Raw genomic sequence first — 23,361 nt, forward strand, 5'->3', positions numbered from 1 at the left:
TCCTGTCCCAGTCATGCAAGATGCTGAGCTTTCTTGGCTACTGTAAATTCCAGTAAAACTGTTAAAGTTGGATGACTGCTAGGCTGTGAATAGTGGTGTACCTGGGCAGTGCTGAGTGTCTAGCTGGTTCCCAGTTATGAGCAGAGGGTCCTTTGGGTCAGTGCTGGGACCCATACTGTCCAAAACTTTGATCCACCATCTGGATGTTGACACAGGGAATTCTCAACAACTTTGAACATAAGGCTTAAGGGGAATGTCTTCCACAATGAATGGCAGAATTTCAGTTCAGACAGATTTTGATAAACTTGGGGGTTGTGCCAACATAAATCTTAGGAATTTTAACAACGAGAGCTGCAAAGCTGTGTGCTCAGGGCAGAATATCCCTATGAAGTAGTATAAATAAGGAAAAGGAATTGACTGAGGAGTTGTGTATCCAAGGACAAGATGGGAATTATAGTGAATGCCAGGTTGACTGTGAGCCAGCAGCATGTTCTGGCAAATAAGGCAAACAGCATGATGGGTGACATGAGAAGCAGCATGGCCAGCAGACTGAGGGAAGTTATTATGTCCTTCAGGTACTGGTGAAGGTTGTGCTAGGAATACTATGCCCAAGTTTGGGCTCACCAATTCAAGGAAATCACAAGGAAACTGGAGATGGCCTAGTAAAGATCTGTCAGAATAGGTATGGCACCAGCACATGTGACCTCTGAGTTCATATAGGCTGTGAATCGTGGCTTGGAAGATTCAACTCAAACATACAGAAAAAAAAATATGGAGAAGGTAGTGCTGTATTGGCACAGGTCATCCAGGGAAGTTGTGGAATATACAGCTCTATGGTTTTCAAGACTTAGCTAGGAAGTCCCACTCTAGAAGTGGCAGTAGTCTTGCCTTTTGAGCAGGTAGTTGAATGAAGTGGTTGGCAGGACCCTTTCCAATTGTTTCAGTAGCTCTGCAATAACTAATTTTGTCAATAAATAGTTGTTTGATTATAGGGTAGTCCGGGAAAGACTAGAATGTACACTTGTGCACACATATACGTTGTGAATATATAATTCTTTTTTACTTCTAGATATCAGCTTGAATTAAAAGAAGAATACATAGCCAGAACCTATAAAGTTACTGAAGATGAGAAAAAATATAAAGGTAACCGTCTCTGAGATTAATAACAAAGTAGCTGCTTATCTTTAGAATTTTTACTAGCAGGTATGAAAATGCTGTAACTAAACAGTTAGTGTTCAGTAGCAGTGGTGTAAGTGACAGAAAGTCATCAAAATAGATTTTTGAAAACATGTAGTAGGATCTGGTGACAGGTCAGCAGTTCCTTGCTGTTCAGAATGCAGTGGGAACTGTGACCTGCTGCTTTCCACAGAAGCTGCAAAGCATTTTGCTTTTTCAGTTTCCCATCTCTTTCTGAAGTTCTACTAGCTTATTCATTCTCTAATTGAACTCTGGTACAGTCTGGTACCATACCCTTGAATGGTTGCCAGTTTCTACATTTATTGTGCACAAGATGTTTAATTGGAGGTTGAAGAAGAGAGCTGGGACAGATGACATATTTAGACTTCTAAGTGAGTGGCATATGAAAGAAATTATTGATCATGTGTATATGGATTTAATTTTCTTAATTTGAAAGAAGTATATGCATATGTGTATATACACACAGTATGCTTTATTTCATTCTGAAGTACTCATTTTTATGTCCTGAATTAAACTGGATGTTGAGGTTAGCAGCTTAAACTGGTTTTGCTGATACATTTTTTTATTGTAACACTCTACTAATTTTAATTCATCATTTGTAATCCTCTCTGCAGAGAAAGCTGTGCTTTTGCATGAAGAAGCTGTTGCTGTTAATTCAAAAAAGGAGGAACTCAAGCAAGCTATATCACGCACAAAAGAGCTTGAGGTAATTGTAAACAGGAATTTAAAGAAGCTGTATTATAATTAGTGCATTTGAAGAAAGAAAATGTGAAATAAAAATAATTAAGTAAATAGTACTGCAGTTCATAAACTTCTAAACTGTTCTTTACCTGCAGCTGGAGTTGGAGTCAGTGAAGGCCCAGGTTCTGTTGGTAAATAAGCAGAATCAGTTGTTGACAGAAAAACTGAAAGAGGTATCAGACTATCCTTTGCTAAAGGAGGAAAAATTGGAGCTTCAAGTGCAGAATAAACTTCTTAGGCAACAGTTGGATGAGACACGCAGTGAAAACCAACATCTTCGAGACAGTCAGTGTGATTGATTTAGTAATTTTCTTGTTTGTTTCTCTACAAGTACTTGTTTAGAAATACTTTTTCATTAAAATGCATTCTTTATATTATGTTTACTAGTAGTTTGCAAGAAACTCCAAGTGTTGTTTGTGTAAAATGAAACAGCCCTTGACATGATAAGTTTTATTTTCTTTAATATGTCTGTATAGTAGAAGTCATGAATTAGGTGGTAGCTATAACAACATGACCCTGTTGCCCTTTGAAAAAAGCAGTGCAGTACTTCTAACCGTAACGTTAGTGTGGTTACTAATGGTGAAAGAACATTACATTATTATTTGTAAGTGCTTGCCTGCCTGTGGTTATAAAACACCATGTATTTTTAGTGTGCACTTGAGATTAAGAAAGAGTAATTACATAAGGATATGTATTTTTTTCCCAGAGTAGCACAGTCCAGGTCTACTGCTTAAACAACTGCGACAACAAAATTTCCTGACCTTTGTGAAAGGAAGGAAAACATCCCTGAGTACTCATTTTAAACAAAGCCTTGTTACGTTCCTGAAAACAAATTAGCTTTATGTTTTGAAGGGGTATAATGTAGAAAAGTGCACACTTGTTATTCTGAGTGTTTAGTATTTATCTTTCTGGGTAGAGCTGTCACAGCCTTCTGCAGAGTACCTGGCCTGCCAAGTGGAACTGCGGAGAATGGAACATTCTAGGAAGCTGGCACTGGATGAATTTGAAAGTCAGAGGCAGATATTGGAAAAGCAGCTACAAAGTGAGGTAAATTATTCTTTCTAAATAATTTAAATCCTTTGTTCTTCCTTTTTTTTTTTTTTTTTTTGTTCACATTTATCTATGTCCAGGCAATTTAGTGTGTAGTTACAGGAATAGTTTGTACTCTGCTTGGTTTTATGAAAACAAAAAACAACACCAAATAAACCAACAAAACCCCTCACCAGTCCAATTTAACTGAAGTACATCTTTCCAAGTCATTACCTTGTTAGCACTGACTTTCGGTAGGATACGATGCATATGTGGTTTGACTGGCCTTGGGAAATATTTAGAAAAAAGTATTCATCCAGTTGAGGTTACTCTTTTTGTTCAAATTATTCTATTTTTTTGGTTTTTTCGACCTATAGGTTGAACGTGGTGCCCAGTTAAAGACCCAACTTTTAGACTCTGAAGCTACCATCAGGAAGTTAAATGTGCAGGTTGAAGAACTGAAACTGCAGGTGAAACAAACACAGGCAGGTTTGTATCTTGTACCAAAGCATTTTTTTTGTTTATGAAATTCACTTAGCTAACTATTCTAAGAATTTCCATCAGCTTAAGAAAACTGCAGTTATGTAGAATATACTACCAGTGAGTAACTTTTAAGTTTGAAATCAAAATCTATTAAATAGCTGACTCACTTCAACTTTCCTTCTATTAAGAAAACAAACATATAGGAGGAAGGGAAGACGTTCCTCCCTGAATACTAGCATGTTTTTATTGTCTGGTTTTCTTCAATATGAAGACATAGCTATTTGGTGATAACACAAATAGCTATTTAATGTATTTTGATTCCTGTAGGTTGCAATTTGGAATTGCATTGCATACCTCACAAATTTAATTCTTAACTTTTAAAGAAATGCTGTCAAGGCTAATAACTTATGCACCTTCTATGGGCATTAGAAAGAGAGGGGGACATTGGAAAGAGAGAGACACTTGAGTAAAACATTCAGCCTGCTGAAGAAATGTGGTTCTAAAGAGGCAAATTTGTCAAATTGTTGCTATCTAATAGGATAAATATAAGTTTTGGGATGTATATTTATCTGAAAATGTGGATTTGAATTCTACAGTAATTATACATTAAATATAGCATGTGTTGCACCATAGTTCAGTGTATTACTTGATATTATTCATAGATCAATATGTATATTTTCAGTATGATGCAAGTATTGGTACCATTTAGAATTGGAAATTTGTTGATGTTAAAAGAGCAAATACATATTTTAATTAAATGACTGAAAGCACTGCAGGGACTTATATTTTGCATCAGAGTTAAGGATGTCCATGAAGAACAATTTAGATAGAATAGAAACAAGGTTCTCATTTTGCTGAGAAAGTTACATCTCCATAGACTGGTGTTTTGGGCTTGCCAAAGTATAACAGTGCAAGCCAGGAAGAGAACAGCCCCAAAACATTTGATTTAATTGACGATTTTGGAGAATTACTTTTTAAAAAAAAATAAGCATTATCTGTGTGCTATGTTATTTTCCTCCTAATTTATTTTCTCATCTAAACAGAAAGAAATGGTTAAGACTTCTGGCCTGCTGTGTATCACTCATCTTTTAACATTATGGTTCAATACAATGTGTCCAAAGTGGTGACATTTTCGTTTTGCTTATTTATTTCTTTAACATAATTTGAAGAAATAACATTGTAGTGTGCATACTTTAGGTAGTTTTATGTGGAAGGAATATGTATTTAAAAAATAACATCAGTGTTAGTTTAAAGCTGTACAGCTACATTAAAAATACATTTAAATCAACCCACTAAATTCTCAAAGTTTAAATGAATTCTATGTCAAAATAATTTTCATGAATTGGAATTTAAGCACCATGCTTTGCTGTCACTCTTCACCATCACTCATTTTCTCTTGCTATCATTTAGCCCTAGAAAATGAAGTATATCGGAATCCAAAGCCTTCGCTTGTCGATCGCTCTGTCCTTAACTTCACTGCTGACAGAATTCTACCTCCTGATATATATGTGGATAGTGTATTTCTGAAGAATCAGGTTATGACAGATGTGATGAAGGTAAATGCTGTACCAAGAGTGGGCTATCATCAGCAGGTACAACCACGCAATGCTTCTCCGGACTCTGATCTGGAGTGTATGGCACAAACCCGGGCTAGAATAAAAGAGCTAGAACAAGAGGCAGAGTATTTGGAAGAAGCCTACAGGAATTATCAACACAGAGTCATACTGGATGTAGCTGCAAACAGAACGCCACCAAGAAAGATTCAGTCTCCTTTACTTCAACAACATGCTATTAGTAGACCTCCCTTGACTACGCAGCATGGAGTTCTAGAGGATAAACCCAGCTCCCAGCATTCCCCTCTGAGCAGTCCAAGAGGTGAAAAATATACCAAAAGAACTGGGCAGGTTGATGTCTTCAAAAATCCCTCGACACCACCACACAAAGGAGGATCTTCTTCAAGACGCCTTTCTTCTACTCCCATTTCCAAAGTGGAAAGACATCTCAGTAACAGGAAGATTTCGGATGGTAAATAACAATTGTCAATGTGCTGTGGTGATGGGGTCATACTTACTTTATTATTTACTTATGGGAAGAGGGAGATTTAAGTCTGTTATTTGTTATTTGCTAAGAGGCAGAAGAAGTCAGACAAAATAGGCTAGCTGCTTGAAGTATTGCTTCTTCACGGAAACAAGTACTGGTGAAGTACACTGAGGGAGACTGAACATACTGCACTTAAGCCAGGTAGCTTTGAATTGAAGATCATGCCATATAATTCACTACAGATATAACCTTATGGTGTGCAGAATTTCATTCAAAGGTTGCTATTAAGTATAACTACTTGGTAACATTAATTGTATGTTCCTAGTTTTAATCACCCTTACTCTATTCCTATCCTATCATTTAGCTATTAGAGCTAACTTGTGTGCAGCAGAAGACTGCTTCATCTGGCATGTCTTAAATTGAGTTTTCCAATCTGAAAGGTCCAGATTGCTTTTTTTTTTTTTTGTTTGTTTGTTTTTCTTCCTTCCTTCCTGCTGTGACATCTTTATCAAATATTCCTGAGAAGTTATGAGACGGAGGGGATTAGTGTTTGGTCGTGTGTGAAAAATTGTAATTTGCTGTTCATTTCACAGTCTTTTTATTCTTTTTAAAGGGGCAGTACTCAGAAAAGCAAGGAAAATAGAAAAAAAGTAAAATTTTTAAATCATTATATTCTTTCAAATCTGCAGTACATCTGCTTCATGAGTCATGCAATTCTTGTCACCCTAGCTCAAAATGGACTTAATAGGATGAAAAAAGAAATAGTATGCAAAAAAAAAAAGTCAGCTTTTGTGTGAAGGAAGGCTGATTACAAGAAGGGTAGCTCAGTTTGGAAAATTGTTGGCTGAGATGGGCTGTGGGAAATCTGCAAAGCAGTGAGTAATGTGAAAAACCTGAAAAGGGATCCATTAATCACTGCTTCATAGACCCCAGATTCCTGTGGAATTAAAAAGAAAGAGAAGGAAGTACTTTTTCATACCATGACTAAGTTAGGGAATTTATTGCTTGTGTTGCAACAGGTATAGATGCAGGAATGAAACTTCTCTGCTAGAAGGACCTAAAAAAGTATTGACTGGGGAAAGGTGGGGGTGGGTGTTGCTAGAAGTGAAATACAAGCATTGTCCTTTCTGAATTTTTGTTTAGTTTTGTTTACTTTTTAGGGTGTCAGGTAGTGATAGGACTAGGCGGAATGGATCCAAGCTAGAGGAGGGGAGGTTTAGATTAGACTTTAGGAAGAAGTTTTTCACCGTGAGGGTGATAAGACAGTGGAACAGGTTGCCCAGGAATGTGGTGGAAGTGCCATCCCTGGAGGTTTTTAAGGCTAGGCTGGATGTGGCTGTGAGCAACCTGATCTAGTGGAGGGTGTCCCTGCCCATAGCAGGGGGTTCGAACTAGATGATCCTTGACGTCTTTTCCAACCCTGACAATTCTGTGATTCTGTGTAAATTGCCTAATGAAGAATATCCTTTGTGAGACCTCAAGCAGTATCTGTTGCTGGCTAGTAAGCACACCTCTAGTCCAGGTCTGTAACTGCTGCTTCTAATGCCCAGCATGGGAGAAATAATTTGGACTTTGGCAGATGGGCTGCAGTTTGTGGGGAATATGGGTGTATTATGGGGAGATGATAACAGGCTTTGTGAAGAGTAAGTTTATGATGGTGAAGGCTTGTAGAGGAGAAATCCTATACATGAGAGGTTAAAAAAAATAAAGAATGAACAAGTACAAGACAGTTCATGTTAGATCTGGATGTTAGTCATCCTATAGTGGTGGTGCATATACAGTCCAATTATGCATGTGCTATAAAAACCAGCCTTGTCTGAGAAATGGTAGGACAGATAACTGACTAATACAAATGGTGGAATTTTTATTCTGCAGATGTTAGTGGCTCTTACCTCATCTCTTCACAGCAGAGTGTTGACCAGGTGCTTTCTCCTATTTCAAAGCCATGTCCACCTTCATCTTCTGAGTCTGTTGCTTCCTCACCATCCAGTCACGGCCGGAAAATCAGGTAACATTCTTTACAAAGCAACATTTTTAACCCGATTTTTACAGAAACATTTATCTAACTGTTCATGGTGAAAGCAGCTTTTACAATTCAAGTAAGGCATTAGTTTTGTGAGAACTTTTCTGAAGATGGATAAGGATTTCTCTTCTTGAATATCATGTCTCAAGAGTGTAACTTAGTTGTAAATAAAGCACCAAACACCCTCCTCCTCCCAAATCCAAGCATCTTTCACAAATATGGTTTGACATTTTCACCTCTCTTAAATTTGTGCTTCCTTTCAGTGCAAAGTTATATGCATGTATATACTCAAACCTCAAGTGCTTGGGATGAATGAAATCTTCTTAAAAACAAACAAAACCCCAAACAAACAAACACAATCCAAACAAACAAAAGCAATACACAAACAAACAAACCTCAAACCAAACAAGCAAACAAAACCCAAACCCCAAAACCCCGAAAAAGTTTGGTCCTTTGACAAAGTAAAACTTGATTGATTTACATAGTATTCTGTATAGTCTGTTGTAGTTGAGCAAGTATGAAAGGACATTCCAAAGATTCCCTCTATTGGGTCAAAACGTAATGACACTAGCTCCAGAGCCTAAAAATATCCACTGCCATGGAAAAGTGCTGAGCAAAGGACTAAAAAGCCTGGGGAGCAAGAACATAGGGGATCCTGAGTGCATGTTGGTTTACTGCAGATACAGCAAATTCATAAATATCCATCACTGAAACTTAGCTCAAATTCTGCTGTCCCAGAATCTTAGTTAATGTCTAGAACTGTTCTGCTCAGCACTTTCAGTTTGTGCTACATTGACAAATGTATTGCTTTGATACCCTGATGGTGGTTCATTTGGTGTGTGCTATCAACACTAAGGCATACCTGAGAGATACAAGTCAGACAAAGCTCAGATCTTCCTGGGCTTTGCTGTTTTCAGACTGCTGTAGCTACCTCCATAGACACAGCTCTAAATTTAGTAATAAGCCTTTGCTTTTACCCTTCTTTGCTCTTGCCCCTCTTTGCTTTTCTACTCTTAAGGAGTCAGTGTTCTGTTAAACTTGTAATCTCATGTTTCTGCAGTTCTTGAAATCTATTATATCAGTGTAGACCTTCCATTTCATTCATCTCCTTACACAGTAGGCCACTTTCAGACATGTGAGTGAAAGATTCATTGTTAATAAATAAACATTCCTTTAATCACTAGTTTCAGAAAAAGTGTTTTCTAACAGTTTCCTAAAAATGTAAAATCTGTTCCTAATAGTAAATCTGAGTTAAGCAAACACTGACTTAAAATCACAGAATGCACTGGATTGGAACAAACCTCAAGGGTCATCTTGTTCAACCCCCCTGCAGTCAGCAGGGACCTTTTTAACAAGATCAGGTTGCTCAGGGCTCCATCAAGTTTGACACTGAATGTCTCCAGGGATGGGGCCTCTGCCACCTCTCTGGGCAATCCATTCCAGTATTTCGCTACCCTCATAGTAAAGAATTTCTTCCTAATGTCCAGCCTAAATCTGCCCTGCTCCAGTTTCAAATCATTGCCCCTCACCCTATCGCTGCAAGCCCTTCTAAACGGTCCCTCCCCAGCCTTCCTGTAGGTCCCCTTCAGATACTGAAGTGCTGCAATAAAAAGGTTTCCCCAGAGCTTTTTCTTCTCTAGGCTGAACAACCCTAGCTCTCTCAGCTGGTCTTTGTAGGGAGGTGCTCCAACCCTCTGATCATCTTTGTAGCCCTCCTCTGGACCAGCTCCAACAGGTCCATGTCTTTTTATGCTGAGGACCCCAGTGCTGGACACAGTACTCCAGGTGAGGTCTCACCAAAGCATAGTGACTGAATCACCTCTCTCAACCTGCTGGTCATGCTTTTGATTCAGCCTAGGATGTGTTGGCTCGTGTTCAGCTTCTCATCCATCATAAAAGCCCTAAATAAAAGAAAACTTACACAATTTGCTAATGACGTGAGCAAAGCCATGTCTCTTTTAGTGTGCCTCTATGTTTTACATCCATGACTTGACTGATGAGCTTTTGCTGATTGAATCTCGGTAGTTTCTGCTGCCTATTGGTTGGAGAATTTAAATCAAGGCAGTTGTACATTCTCACTTCATTCATTAAGAAGCTGTAGTACTGTTTGTTTGGTTGTTTTGGGTTTTTTTGGTTTTTTGTTTGTTTGTTTGTTTTTTCCTCTGAAGAGCTTGTTTGTGTGTCTGTATGACTGTTTTCAGAACAGGAATCTGAACAGAACAGTCTCCTTTATGGGAATGGGATGAGTAGCAGAACTTTTCTCTTTTCCTTTGCTGTTTATTTGTTTGTTTTAAGATCTCCTGAACTCTTTTAAGTAAATGATTAACTTGGCAAAATTGAGCTGCATAAAAATGACTTCTCTTTCCCACTTGTATCTCCTGTTTCCATGTATGAAATTCTTCTGTTCTTAACTGTCACTGTGCCTCCAGTTTTGAAAACTGAGAATCCTGAGTAGATGTCTTCAGAAAAAGCTTGAGTATTTAATTGCTTCTTTCCTTAAAAGAAACACTTGAATTGGCCTTAACCTCCTAGCTATCATTCCAGATTTGATGACTGAAAAAAGACAGCATGTCATAGTGCAGCTCCAGCAGGCATTCATAGGGCTTTCTTATTTTGTTGTTACCAAGTCCTCAATACACAATTAATGTAGAGAGGGTCTCTTTTCTGGTTATATTGTGGGGAGAGCCTTTATGTTCTTACCCTTGAAAAGAAGCTGTTGAGACTTGCAGGTACTGTGAGGTTAGTTACTTTTAAGTGGCCATCTCATCTTTTCCTGCTCATTTACACTTTCTGTAGTATGTCTCAGATTTCATGTATTCCTGTGACAGGCTGTCCTAGTTTAGAGAGGGACAGATGCTCTATTACCCCCAAAGGGGCAAAAGAATGACACTCACACAAATGGATTGGATAATCATGGAAAGTTTAGATGGAAAAGCAATTAACATTCTATAAAAATGACAAAGCCTTAGTAGTGAGCACATATCCAAAGCATACAGAATTCCTTTACACCACACCAAAAAGCCCAGTGCTTCCCTTCTCCCCACCTGGGATGCACCTAAAACCACCAGGGCTCTTTCTTCCCACTACCCCATTGCTAGGCTGGTCTCAGGCTGGCCAGGCCTGAAGCTGCCCCCCTGTTTTTATCCTGGCATTAGGCCAAAGAGGCCTGAGATACTCCCACACCGTTACCTGATAAGAAAGCATCTCCCACAGGAGCAGAGAGGGGAAAAAAAAGAAAGGCAATGGCTTTGCAACCAGATTTATAAGGGTGCAGGATTTATGGGTAGAAATACGTGATTTCCTGTGTTCACCCACTAGGCTGGACACTCTGGACACTGGAGGTGTAACTCTGTGGCTTCAGTTTAGGAGGAACGCAGAGTGAAGGTTGAATGTTAACCTGCATGTCAAGGTGATAGAGGGAAATGTTATACTACCATGAGGGACTGCACTGCTTTGAAGGATGTTGTAGTGTCCATGCTGCCAGAAGAGTGAACGGTATGAGCAAGTTGTGTTGCAGAGAACAGGGCAGGCAGCCATGAGTTGTGGTTGCCTTCTTGGGTTCCTTGTGACAAAGCAAGGGTATGAGGTCCAAATAATTTTCTTGAACTTGGTGCTTTCCAAAGATTTTCTTGAAGGGAAAATGTTCTTTTGTTGAGTGTTGGTTTTTTTTATTATTTATTGTGCTTTGAACTGTTTTCTGTTACATAAAATATTTGAGAAATGTATGTGTGGGCCTTTCCAGTTATTTACTCATGTTTTTAGACAAATGCCACATCATTGATGTGTATTGTGAAGTTAGTTTATGGCTTGTGGATTCTTAAGTGGCAAGGGGAACATCCTTGAGAAAAAGAAAAGAAAAGAAAAGAAAAGAGGTGATACTGTAACACTAGTAAGCCATTACATGTTAGACCTCTCTCAGTGGGAAACAACAATTGCTTCTGTGACTAGAGGAGCTCCTTGTTTATTTATGTTTCAAGATATGAGAGGTATGAAGGAAGCCAATAAACACAGACAGGAAGACTAGAATTATAAGCACACTACTATCTAAATCATTCCCTGTTTTTTTGTGTAGGCCTGAAGAAACGGATTGAGAGGGCTGTTACTAGTTTTAGGCTATGAAAATAATTTCAGACAGTAAGAAAATTATTTAGATGGTGGTGGTTGTTGGTTTTATTTAAGCCTTTGTGGTGATTTTAAGCGTAATTTTAAGTATTTCATGTTGATTGTTAGACCCATACTGTTTTATGGACTGTTGACATGAGATCAGGCCAGGGTTTGTTTGCCAGCTTTGTATGATGGAATGAATTTTGGAAACTCTGTTGAAATATATGTGCTCACTCATCTTTATTCGTGGGGCAGACCTCTTCAGTTTGCTGAATCTGAGGAAGTGTACTGACTGTCTTTTTAGCAGTGTTGGTGGGACACAGTACTGAAGAACGTGGTATGCATGCCTCCTTAAGAATTATTTCACACTTAAACCGTTTCTGTGAAGGAAAGACTGAAAACATGAAGTATATGTCCAAAAATGTGCTTTCATTTACTCTGTCATATTTACTGGGTATTTTTCCCTACTGGTGTTACTGAACTGTCCTTTTGATGAGGCAGGTATTGGTCTCCACATTTACTTATTTTTAATTTTTATTGAACATATCTCATTGTAGGGGTGTGTTTTGTTTGTTCTCTACTTGTGCCCCACAAAACCCCTGGATTCCTTAGAAATTGTAAGCACAGACATGTGTATGTCATGGTGAAGAGCAGCAGCTGGTGTGAAGCAAGCACTTCCTTTAAGAAGTGCTGCTGCCAAATTTCATTAATGACCTGCACTGCTTTGGCTGTTCTGGTCAGGGTCTAGTAGTGGGCCACATGGGAGATGTTGTTCTATCACATTATCTTTCTGATGAGATAAACAGGGATTTAGAATGAGGTCACTAACCCCATTTTTCATAGAGTGCAGCTATTCATGCCTGCATAGATGTTTTGCCAGCAACTAATCCTAATACATTTCAAACACATCTGTTAAGATGACATCAAAATGGGAATTAGACTGTTACACCACCTAAAAAGGCAAATTTCTTAATTCCAATTGACTAAGTGTCACAGTTTGTTGTATTTCTCCCTTTTTTTTTCTTTTCTTTTTCCTTACTTCTTTTTATATCTTTTGACAGTGTAGTTTGTTTTAATGTAATGTCTTTATGTCATATGTGGGCCTTGGGGAAAGGCTGCAGGGAGATGGCTGTCAGAGAGATGAAGCTGACTTTTTGGTAGAAGTTAGAGAACTGGGTTTAAATACCTTAACTTGAGTCAGACAGTGACTGTATTTTGGTCACATGTTTTTTACATTGGGTTTTGTCTGTTGCTAAGCATGTGAGTAATCCTTGTATTTAAATTGCAGACTACTATTTGCTTAAAAACTCAGCATCTGTATTTATTAAATTATTTCTATTCTTCCTTCTTCTTTCAGACTTCATACTCAAGGAACAGATAAACAAGATTTCAGTGATACCCTCAAACCAGAGAAACTAATGTATGAGGACCTCGAAGAACACATTTCTTCTTTTGAATGTAAGTTTTAGTGCGTTTTAGACAGTTTAACACCTTAGGGCTTAATAGTTGTGAGACAATTAATGTCTTAATAGTTAAAGGCTGTAGTTGGTGAGAAAGTTTTCTGATTGATGTTGGAAATAAGAATATCAAACTGTCACAGGCAATGAGGGATTAATTTTCTCCATATTTGCATCTTTAGAGGAGAAAAGTCTCTAGTAATAAGTAGACACTAAAATTGAGTTGGTTTAGAAATTTGGGAATGTACTTCTTCCTCATGAATTTTGCTGAACCATAATTAATGATTAATGTATGTAGGGCTGATGGTTGTTTCAGAAAATTTTAGATTTGTGTGTGTTTTTGTTTGGAAAAAAAAACAACACAGCAGTAAAGTGTGCTAGTAGAGGAGCTAACTTGCAAGTCTGTTATATTTGCTGCACGAAGTAAAACTCCCAGGCGTGTTCATCGTGGACCAGTATCAGAGCAGTATCACCAAACTAATTCTGCAGCCATTACATACACTGTTGTTGATTTTCCTGTCAGTAACTGAGGTGCAAATAGTATTATGAATCAGCAATTACTTTAGAAGTGCTTGTAAATGTGTGAAAAACACTTGCAATTATGCTATAATTATGAGCATCTCTGAGTAGTTTAGGAACATATGATTCATTTACTAAAACATAAATTTTCTCTCCTTTCTTTATTCTTTGAGGTCAGCATTTTATTTATTTACATTGCTGCTCTCTGTTGATTGCAGACAGAACTTTCTCATTATGTGGTGTTTTGCATTGCATGCTGTGAGACATTTCCTTCTCTGTGTAGGCTGCAGTCAAACCTGCAGTTTTAAAAAAAAATTTGATATAACTAAGGTACTGCAGAAAAAGAAGGATAATAAAAGTTAATGTACTTCATAGCCATTTGTATATAGAGAAATAGATGCAGAGTGTCACTGGCTTTTTTCCCTAGATTTTCAGCACTGAGTGATATCTTAATGATGGACCCAAGCAGCCTTATCTTCTATGAAATTGTGGCTTTAAAGTAGGTGAACTTTTCAGTGAGAAAGATGTGAACAGTAAGCCAAACACCATTCACATTTCCAAAGTTTGGTAGGTCTGTAAAGTCTGGAGACTGGTGGAGGTAACGTCATTGGGTGGTATAACTCAGTTCACAGTTGGTGAAGAGATTGTAATTTGTTGATTTCAGAGAAAGTATTGCTAACTGGTGTTAGTGTTTTCCTGTACCCAAGACTGGCTTACTCTTTTGGTTGTGACTGAGTCGCATAGAAGATGGAGTGATGTCCTTGCTCACTCTCCTGCACCTGTGAGAACATGGTATTTTAAAAGCCAACCAACCACATGTGCTGATAGGTTCTAGTGATAATTAGCAGAAGCTGATGACTCATCTTTGAATTTCTCTGTGAAATTTTACTCGGTACATTTGTTGGAATTTGATCTCACTGCATTTTCTTTTTATAAGCTTTAAATCCATTATTTGAAGGTGAACCCAGCCCGTAGCCACTAATGGTTTCTACTTATCTTGTATTTTAGTTAGATTTAGATGTATTTCTTTAATTTCTATCAGAAATCGGTTTTAGCAATACATTACATATTTCACTTTTATCACATAAGAGAACAGGTTGGCATTTCCTTGGCAATTAGGCCTGAGTAGATGCTGTGCCCAAGTAAGTTATTACTGATTCATGTACTGACCTGTGGTAGTCAAAAGAGTAAGAGTTTGCATACAGTGATGGCTTCTCAATCAGCAGAACTGAAGTTGGGTCAATCTGCATCAAAAGACAATCTCAGTATGTGGAAGGAAATCGGAATGGCTAAACAAGGGCAGAAGGTAATCCACGAGCGATTGGAGGGAGAATAAAAATGTAAAGTCTATAAAGTGAACATAGAATAAGATATAATGAAGGAAGAAGTTCATGAGAGCAGAATAAACCAATGGTGTGAAGGAGATAACAGAAAATGTGGAAGCCTTTAATTTTACTGTCAGTGAGCTGTAGCAAGAGAAGATTGAAATTCTGTTGGCAGTAATTGCTTAAGGAAATAATCTATCTCATGCTGTCCACCCAGCAGCATAAAGGAATGTAGGTGTTCCAAGAGTGTTAACTTTTTTCCTTTGCACCATGGTTAATGTAAAGGTGATTTGTGCTGCATTGCTTGGGGTTTGGGTTCCTTTTCATATGGTTAGCAGACCTTTTTAGAAGTGAAATATAATATTTACTAGGAACCTATTTGTGAAAGGAATTATTTTAGTATTTAAAAATTATATAAACTGAAACATACTGATGTCTCATATGGAAGTAATGTTGTTGTTAATTACATTTTAGTTTAAACCTAAAGAGAGAATTGGAAAAACAAAAAGACAGGATAGATTTTCTTTTGAGTGTGATAGCCATTATTTTGGTCTTACATAAAACATATGGATTTTAATTTCCTAGGTGGAAAATTTACCTAGGAATTTTTCTAAGAAACAGAAAGCATTCTCATAACTAGACTGGTACTCTTTGAATGAATTTTAATTTAAAGAGATTCAGACCATTTGGAGAGAGAGGCTGATCAATTTGTGTACCTTGATTTTCTTCATCCAGAAAGTTTTATTGTAATGTGGAAAGGAAAAATGCTTGGAACTTTGACAGTGTTTCAAGGCTGGGAAATGGATTTTTCCTAAACCTTTACCCAAAACTTAAGGAGATATATAAAGTATTTGCACTGTGTTAAGGTAAATGTTTGGAAAAACGGTCCTATGTATGACAGGTTGACTACTTAGATATAATAACTGCAGCTGACTTCTTATGTCTTTTTGCTTTCTTCCCTAAAACTGAGATAATAGCAGTCTGCATACTTTGCAAATAATTAAGCAGCAGTTGAGAATCAGAGTCACAGAATCAACCAGGTTGGAAGAGACCTCCAGGATCATCCAGTCCAAGCGATACCCAACCCTAACTAATCAACTAGACCATGGCACCAAGTGCCTCATCCAGTCCCTTCTTAAACACCTCCAGGGACGCTGACCTCACCACCTCCCTGGGCAGCCCATTCCAATGGGCAATCTCTCTTTCTGTGAAGAACTAATTTCTAAGATCAAGCCTAAACTTCCCCCTGCACAGCTTGAGACTGTGTCCTCTGTTGCTGGTTGCCTGGGAGAAGAGACCAACCCCCACCTGGCTACAACCACCCTTCAGGTAGTTGTAAACGGCAGTAAGGTCTCCCGTGAGCCTCCTCTTCTCCAGGCTAAACAACCCCAGCTCCCTCAGCCTCTCCTCACAGGGCTTGTGCTCTATAGCAATGGTCACAGAGGAAGTACAGTAGTTGTGCAGAGATACATTGTGCAGGGAGAAGAAAAAATAATGGAGAGTATCTGAGTTAGCAGTACCCATCCTGTGCACTGAAATGTGATCACATAATTAAAGGTTGTTTCATGTGCATGGAAAGGATAAGCTAAGCTTGGACATGGAATTTTTCTCTGACCTGTATCTTGATTATGTAAAGAAATGAAAATGTTTTGGTTTTCTGTTGTATATTTATTCATGAATCTGTTTTGGCTTTGTAAACAGATGTGTTCCAAGAGCTAATTTCAAAACTAACAATTCTGTAATTACAGAAGCAAGTACAGCCTATAGTAATTCTTCATCCTCGGGGAAAGGGTGAAGCTGAAGGGAAAATGCTCAATTAGTGCTGATATTTATGTGTCCTGTTTCAGCTATTCCCACACTTTGAGTCCATCGCTGTGCTTCACTATTGTTATTGCAAAATAATGAACCCATTGTTCAAATTTCTTCTCTAGATCAGGGGGACATTCCAGAGCAGTGTGAAAGTGATGCCTCGCATCCGTCTGGGGACATCATCAATGGAAATTATGCCACAGCCGCTGCACCAGCAACAGCCACTTTGCTGCAAGACTTAAGTGAGTTCTCAGCTCAGAAACAAAGCTAAAGATTCTTTTAAAATGTCAAACGTACAACCCAAACCCCCAAATATTTAAGGTTCTGTAGGTATGTGTAGGTAGGCATGATTAAAATATATTTCCTAAAGTGCTGATTAGGTAAGAAAAAGGATGGAATGTTTTCTTTTGGTGTGCTGTATAAGGATGATTTTTTCACCCTGGTTTTGGTTAAGTTTATTTTTCAGTTAAACATTATTGCTACCCATCCAACCACCCCCTTCTCTAGCTTCTGGAGAGATAGTTTTGTTTTTTCCTTTCCTCTTTAGGATATTTATTAAATATTATTTCTGCTCTTTAGAGAAATAAGACTTGAAAGGTTTGGGTTTGTTTTGTTTTGTTTTGAAGTATTTAATGTACTGCTTGCCTGGATTTTTTTCATTGTGTCATGACTTTTCTGGCAGGCTGTGTTATCTCATAGGGCTGCTTTAATTCTTTGGGTAGACACAAATGGTTTCAGTGCCATGTATGCTGCTCTCCAAACTGTTCTGGATATAAGCAATATGATTATTGTTTAGAGAAGAGCTTTCCAGCAATTCCCAGTATTTAGTTTACCCATCTAATTTCTTTCTGAATGCTGTTCTACTTACACAGCTTTTTTAATATACTGGTCACACCAGCACTGTGTCCTGCAATAATTTTCAAAGGTTTTTAAAGTACTTTGCTTTATAAATACAAAGAATTGTATCTAACTGTATTGCAGAGAGAGAAAGAATATTGCAATGAACTTCAGAATAACAGAGATTTGATGAGAAGGTCCATGATAGAAATAAGAAGTGCCTCAAGAGATTTGTTCAGCTCTCTGGCCCTTACTTGGAACTACTGCTTAACCCTTAGAGAGTCATGGTATCAGATGAAAAATATTTAGAGGTTGGAATAAACATTACCAAACACCTAAGAGTAACTTTGGTATATGTATAAACAATGTATCCAGTTGGTTTCCATTCACTCTTACTGTTACACAGGAACCTGTTACCGATTTGTATGCTGCTATAATAGATTGCTGAGCTACACAAATTGAATGTATTGAAATTATTTTTCACAGCGGTGGTGGATCAAAGACAGTTTGAAGAAAGGAACAGAGAAGTTGAGAAAAACGTAGAAGAAAGGGAAGCAAGAGAAGAAAGGAGAGAGACAGAACAAGGGGAAGCATTGGAAAGAGAGCAAAACGAAGTGGAAAAGCTTAACAAAGAAGAGGTGATTTAGTATTTTAATTTCTGACAGTAATGCAGCTTTGTAGTGTCATGTACTTTAGGATTGCTGCGTGTGTTGCTTGGTTCAATTTTATTTTGTAAGTGAAGGTCATAGAGGCCAAGTTATTTTCTGTACTTGTGTGATTAACCAAGAGTTTTGCTAGAAGTTCTCCTTACACCAAGTAACTTTGCACTGGAAACAATGAAACACTGCTCTTTCTTCCATGCTTCATGTAACTGGAAGCTAGTTTTATGGTCAGAACTTAGAAGGCAGCCATCACTATGCTATCAGAACAAGCTGTCTTGCTGTTCTGGAGTGCTGCTGGTGGGACACCAACAGAACATATTAAAGTCCATCTGTTCATTAGACTTTGTCAAGGTATCTAGGGTACTTTTCTTGGAAGCAGAAGTTATAAGGAGACCTGAAAGAGCTTGCTAAACCCATATGTAGCATGTGTTGAAATAGCTTTCTGGGCTTCTAGGACTTGTATAAAATTTAGGAGTTTTGTTGCCTTTTGTTGTCTTCCTCCTCCCACCCTTAAACCCTGTTTAATTTGATTTAGTGTAGTGGTACTGATTAGACATGCTCACTCTACTCTTCAGACCAGCAAACTAGGCCCCTCAAGACACCTGCGTATCTTTGTCAGCTCATCTTCTTCAATTCACACATAGATGTCATACATAGGAGCCTCAGCCATCCAGACAGGGTCAGACTGGGATTTCTTGAGTGACACCTTTTGAATTGAAGCAATACCTTAACCTTTCATTTTGAACTGCATATAGCAGCTTTAATGCTGTTTAGACTGGCATGTTTTACTGACCTCAACATGAAACCTTGCATGTAGCACAGGTATGAAGGTGTAACAGTATTTTTCTTGACCTGATTGGTATTTCATTTTGATTTTCTGTCTTTAAGTGGAGGCAAGACTTGTTGAAAACAGGTGAAGAAAATGAACATAAGGAGGCAGCAATAGCTGAAAACAGTAATTCTGCTGTGGAAGATAATGTAAAGAAACCTACTCCAAATCCCTTAGAAAAATACATGAGAATAATTCAGCAGAGCAGAGAGCAGGAACTGGCAAACAAGGTGACTATTCTCAAAACTGGGTCCCCAAAAAATATTGAATTTCTGTCTTGCTAAGTGTGCTCACAATGAAAACAATATTCTTACTTTTTTCCCCTTTTTGTCTTTCCCATAAGCATTATCTAACAACCTGCAGAGATGAGAGTTTGGATTTGTATTTCAAAAATGTGTTGAGAAACTCTTCTCTATAAGGGTTTTTATTCTGGTATCCTGGGGAGGAAAGTTGTTTGTTTTTTTAATACTAGGACAATATTTGAAGATAAATGTCCTCAATTTTTAGTTTAAATTGTTTTAAATACAGCTTGAATCCACTCAGGTCAGTTGGTGTTCTACTAACACAACTGATAGAATTTATTCTGGCAAAACGTAAAACTTGACCTTGAAGAAGAGGTTAGGTACATAGGGCGAACACTGCTGAGCTGGACTGCAGCACATTTGTTCAGACGTTATCCGAGGCATCATTCTAGACACCATGCAGCATTCGTGCAACTATGGTGGCTCCTTCAGAAGATTTTTATTTTTGGTTAGTTGTCTTAAAATACAGACACTAGTAGGAGAGTCACTTGAACTAGACTTATGCTTTCTCTGACTCGTTCTTATTTTCCTTTTTGTTGCCAGGATTCAAAAAAAGAAGAAATAGGAGAAGTATCACTTACAGGAGGACTTGGATCTAGTGAGAAGGATGACAGGTAAGGCTCATTGGTTATTATTAATGACTTCTATCACTTCATATTAATACATAGTTAGATTATTAATTAAGAAATATCTGCCTCCTTAAAAAGCAAATGTGTTGGAAAAATTGAGAATTATTCCAGTCCTTACACAAGCAAGCAAGCAATGTGCTGTATAAAACCATGAGCTGGGAACTACATTCAATGTTGTTTCAGTAGCTGTGGCAATTAGCTGCATCTTGGTTCCTTCAGCGAGCTGAAATATGGAGGGATTCTTCTTGCATTGTGACCCTGTGAAAGTTTGTGCTGCACCTCACAGACCTCTGTTATTAGCATTGACTTATCAGTCAGCAGCATCACAGACTTTTAATGATCTAGTTCACGCACGTTTTTCAGAGAGTTTGGTAACTCATTGCAGGCAGCCACAGCTAGGTACTTCCTCTGGTTCTCTCTAGTTATTGATAAATAAGGAGATGTAGGTTTTAGTTGCTGGATTGAAAAACAAAACCAACAAAACCCACCATCAAACTGTGAAATCCTTCCATTTATTTGAAGATGTAGAATTGAATATTGAGCAGTTCAAGAAAACCCTAAACGCTCACCATAACCATAGTAATGTTTCAGTATTCTCTGTGCCTGTATAGTATTATTTTCCATGTCAGACCCTACCATGGTGCTCCTCTCAGCTGGTGTTCTTTTCACTGGGTCAGCACTTCAGAAGTAGTGGAGGGAGTGCTGCTGTTCCATAGTTATGAGATGGCTTTCTGTTAACCAAGGCCCAAATCCTTACCCTTAAAGGCTTGCTTAGTTTGTCAGTTTGCTGAAACATCAAGAGAATGGCAGCATCAGCAGTCTTGTAACTTTGTTTTTAAAACAAGTATTCATATTTAAGGTTTAAGGTATGAAACTTTGGTCTCATACCACCTTCCTTCCCTCCCTCCTATCCTTAATACAGCTCTGCAGGCATTTCTCTTGGAGACGTGGATGAAGAAAACTTCTGGTGAATAATAGCCATCGATTGTCTTTTTAATGTTTTAATTATTTTTTTAAAATACAAATATTTTTAAAGCATATTTCTGCCTGTAAGAAGTTGTATAAATGTTAGGCACCAAGTTTGCAGGCTGTTATCATCTATAAATTAATAAAGCTGACTTTGTGCTGTCTCATCATTTTTGTCATTGACTTCAAATAGTGAGCCCAGACCTGTTAGTAATCCAGAAGGAGGCCCTTGAGTGGTGTGACAAAGGTGCAAAGAAATGAAAAATTATGTTCAGGTCAATTATAGCCAAACTTTTATCAACTTGTCAAGTGGTGGCCCCACCCACCCCAACCCCTTCCCCTCCAACCATTACAAACTGCAGGTAAAAGGTTTAGTCATCATCACCCATTTTTAAAGGTGTCCCATGGAGGCCCTTGGCTTGTGTGACAGACCCAAGCTGACACCTGCTCCTTTTACTGCTGTGGCAAGGGAAGTGAACACTTTTAAAAGCAGCCTTACCTCAATGTATCACTTGTTGGTATTAACCAGCCCAGGACGGAGAGATTCAAATGAAAATGCTATTTAACTCATCTTTATTTAAGCTTTGTATTTTGTAGGTAATTATAGGCAAGATCATTAAACTTTATTTACAGTATAAAATACAGTATTTTTTTTTAAATCAATGACGTAGTTTTGGGTGGCAGCATAGATTACAACTTGCACTGCCTTTGAGGCTGCTCTTCTTGACCTAACTACAAGAACATGAAGCCAAGTTTGACAGAATTTAGGGGCAAAAATCGAAGCTCTGTCTTGAATTCATTTGATGTTGAAACAGGCTCTACCAAAAGTGTGACAAAAATAAGCTCTGCTCTTAGCAGTTAGGCTAGAACGTGATTCAGTGGCCGGTCTAATTTTACATGCTGCTTAATTTGGCCTTGCAGCAGTGCTGCCTTTCACCCAATTTCTGAGAGAGTCCTCCTTATCGGTGTCCGGAATGGGATGGAGAGTGCTTGTTGCACTATGCTGGCCTGGAACAACTACCAATACTTCATGCTAGGAACACTCGATGACTTACCATGCGGAAGCGTTACACCTACAGGGCCTCCCTCCCCGTACAGGAGCAAGTGGGGTAGGCACTACTGAGCAAAACGTGTTGAACTAAGTCTTTCAGAGACATAAAGCACAGAGATGAGCTAGTACGGAGTAGCTGTAGGTCTGGTTTCAAATAAGCATACACAAGTGTTGTCTATTATCTACAAATATTTATTTTAACACTTGGATGTAACTACAGGAAGCCCTTGGCACTGATAGAAAATATTGATTCACTGTTAGGTTACAAAAATTTATACATAGCAAAATTTAATGCTCTTTACATAAAAATATTAGGACTACTTAAACAAAACTTCAAAAACTTCCAGTCATAGCTACACTGAATTAGAAAAGAATTAGTCTTTAAGACACTGCCTCCATTATACCCCTATGCAAACACTGGGCTAGAACGTCACCTGCATTGCTGTAGAAATGTCTCCTTCATGCAACAGGTAAGAACATACACTAGGCTATTTTTGTCATATTTGCTCTATGTTGATCAACTTTGCCCCTTTTGTGAAACTGTCAAATTAGACTTCAATATTTAACAAAAAAAAAAGTTGTTAATACCCACCCTTAATGCCTTTTAATACTGTCTTGAAGAAATTTGTGCTTCCTTCAATTTGTATTCAGCCAACAGTCAAAACTATCAAACCACACGTCAGCTTAACATGGGTATGACTCCAATATTTAATTTTGTTAAAAGACTGATGTGTTTTGCTTCCCCCCTCAACATTTATATATATATATATATATCATATAGAACAAACACCAAATATACCATCACTAATACTCAAGATATCACTGAATGCTTCTGAAAAAAAACAAAACCATTAATTAGAAGGCAGACTTCTATGGGAAATTATTTTTAAAATGGCACCAGTTTGTTCATTACTTTTTGTGTCTGAACACCACGTTTTCTTAATGCTCTAGTTAATTTGTAAAACGGAAAACACATAAGCACTGACTATAAATTTGCTAAGCACCAAGATAGAGAAAGGTGGACATCCTGTATTCTGCTTTATGGCTGTAATTTCTATTGTTTGTGTAAAACTCTGCAAACTTTCCCGTCCGCTCATTTGGAATAGTCAGATCAGTGTCATTTTAATAAGGTAACACTTTCCACTTAAAACGTAGGATAATGGTCTCCTGCCACTATATAAATGCTAAAGACATTTATAGAAAATAAATATTAAGGCAAAGCTGACATTTATTTTCAAAGAAGGGGATCATTATCCAAGATCCAGGGATCTACATTCCATCACATGGTTGTTACTAAAAAGATTAAAACTTGGGACGTCTGCTCCACGCTCCCGCAAGCACAGGAGTCTGGCTGTTTC

The 23,361-nt window shown here is 38.0% G+C and overlaps 1 protein-coding gene across 1 annotated transcript in view; it reads left to right on the forward strand.

Annotated features, from left to right (window-relative positions):
* The window catches only part of OFD1 (OFD1 centriole and centriolar satellite protein), a 32,696-nt gene extending 11,739 nt beyond the window's left edge, over positions 1-20,957 (forward strand). Inside the window, exons 10-22 of the mRNA XM_054388865.1 lie at positions 1,070-1,143; positions 1,812-1,903; positions 2,034-2,223; positions 2,855-2,985; positions 3,345-3,456; positions 4,861-5,475; positions 7,366-7,498; positions 12,975-13,075; positions 16,850-16,969; positions 18,051-18,202; positions 19,115-19,285; positions 19,901-19,971; positions 20,909-20,957. Of these exons, the coding sequence (XP_054244840.1) occupies positions 1,070-1,143; positions 1,812-1,903; positions 2,034-2,223; positions 2,855-2,985; positions 3,345-3,456; positions 4,861-5,475; positions 7,366-7,498; positions 12,975-13,075; positions 16,850-16,969; positions 18,051-18,202; positions 19,115-19,285; positions 19,901-19,971; positions 20,909-20,957 (2,011 nt within the window). The remainder of the gene's footprint in view (positions 1-1,069; positions 1,144-1,811; positions 1,904-2,033; positions 2,224-2,854; positions 2,986-3,344; positions 3,457-4,860; positions 5,476-7,365; positions 7,499-12,974; positions 13,076-16,849; positions 16,970-18,050; positions 18,203-19,114; positions 19,286-19,900; positions 19,972-20,908) is intronic.
* Positions 20,958-23,361: the final 2,404 nt, after the last annotated feature.

This window comes from Indicator indicator, chromosome 1, assembly GCF_027791375.1.
Source record: "Indicator indicator isolate 239-I01 chromosome 1, UM_Iind_1.1, whole genome shotgun sequence".
NCBI classification, from domain to species: Eukaryota; Metazoa; Chordata; class Aves; order Piciformes; family Indicatoridae; genus Indicator; species Indicator indicator.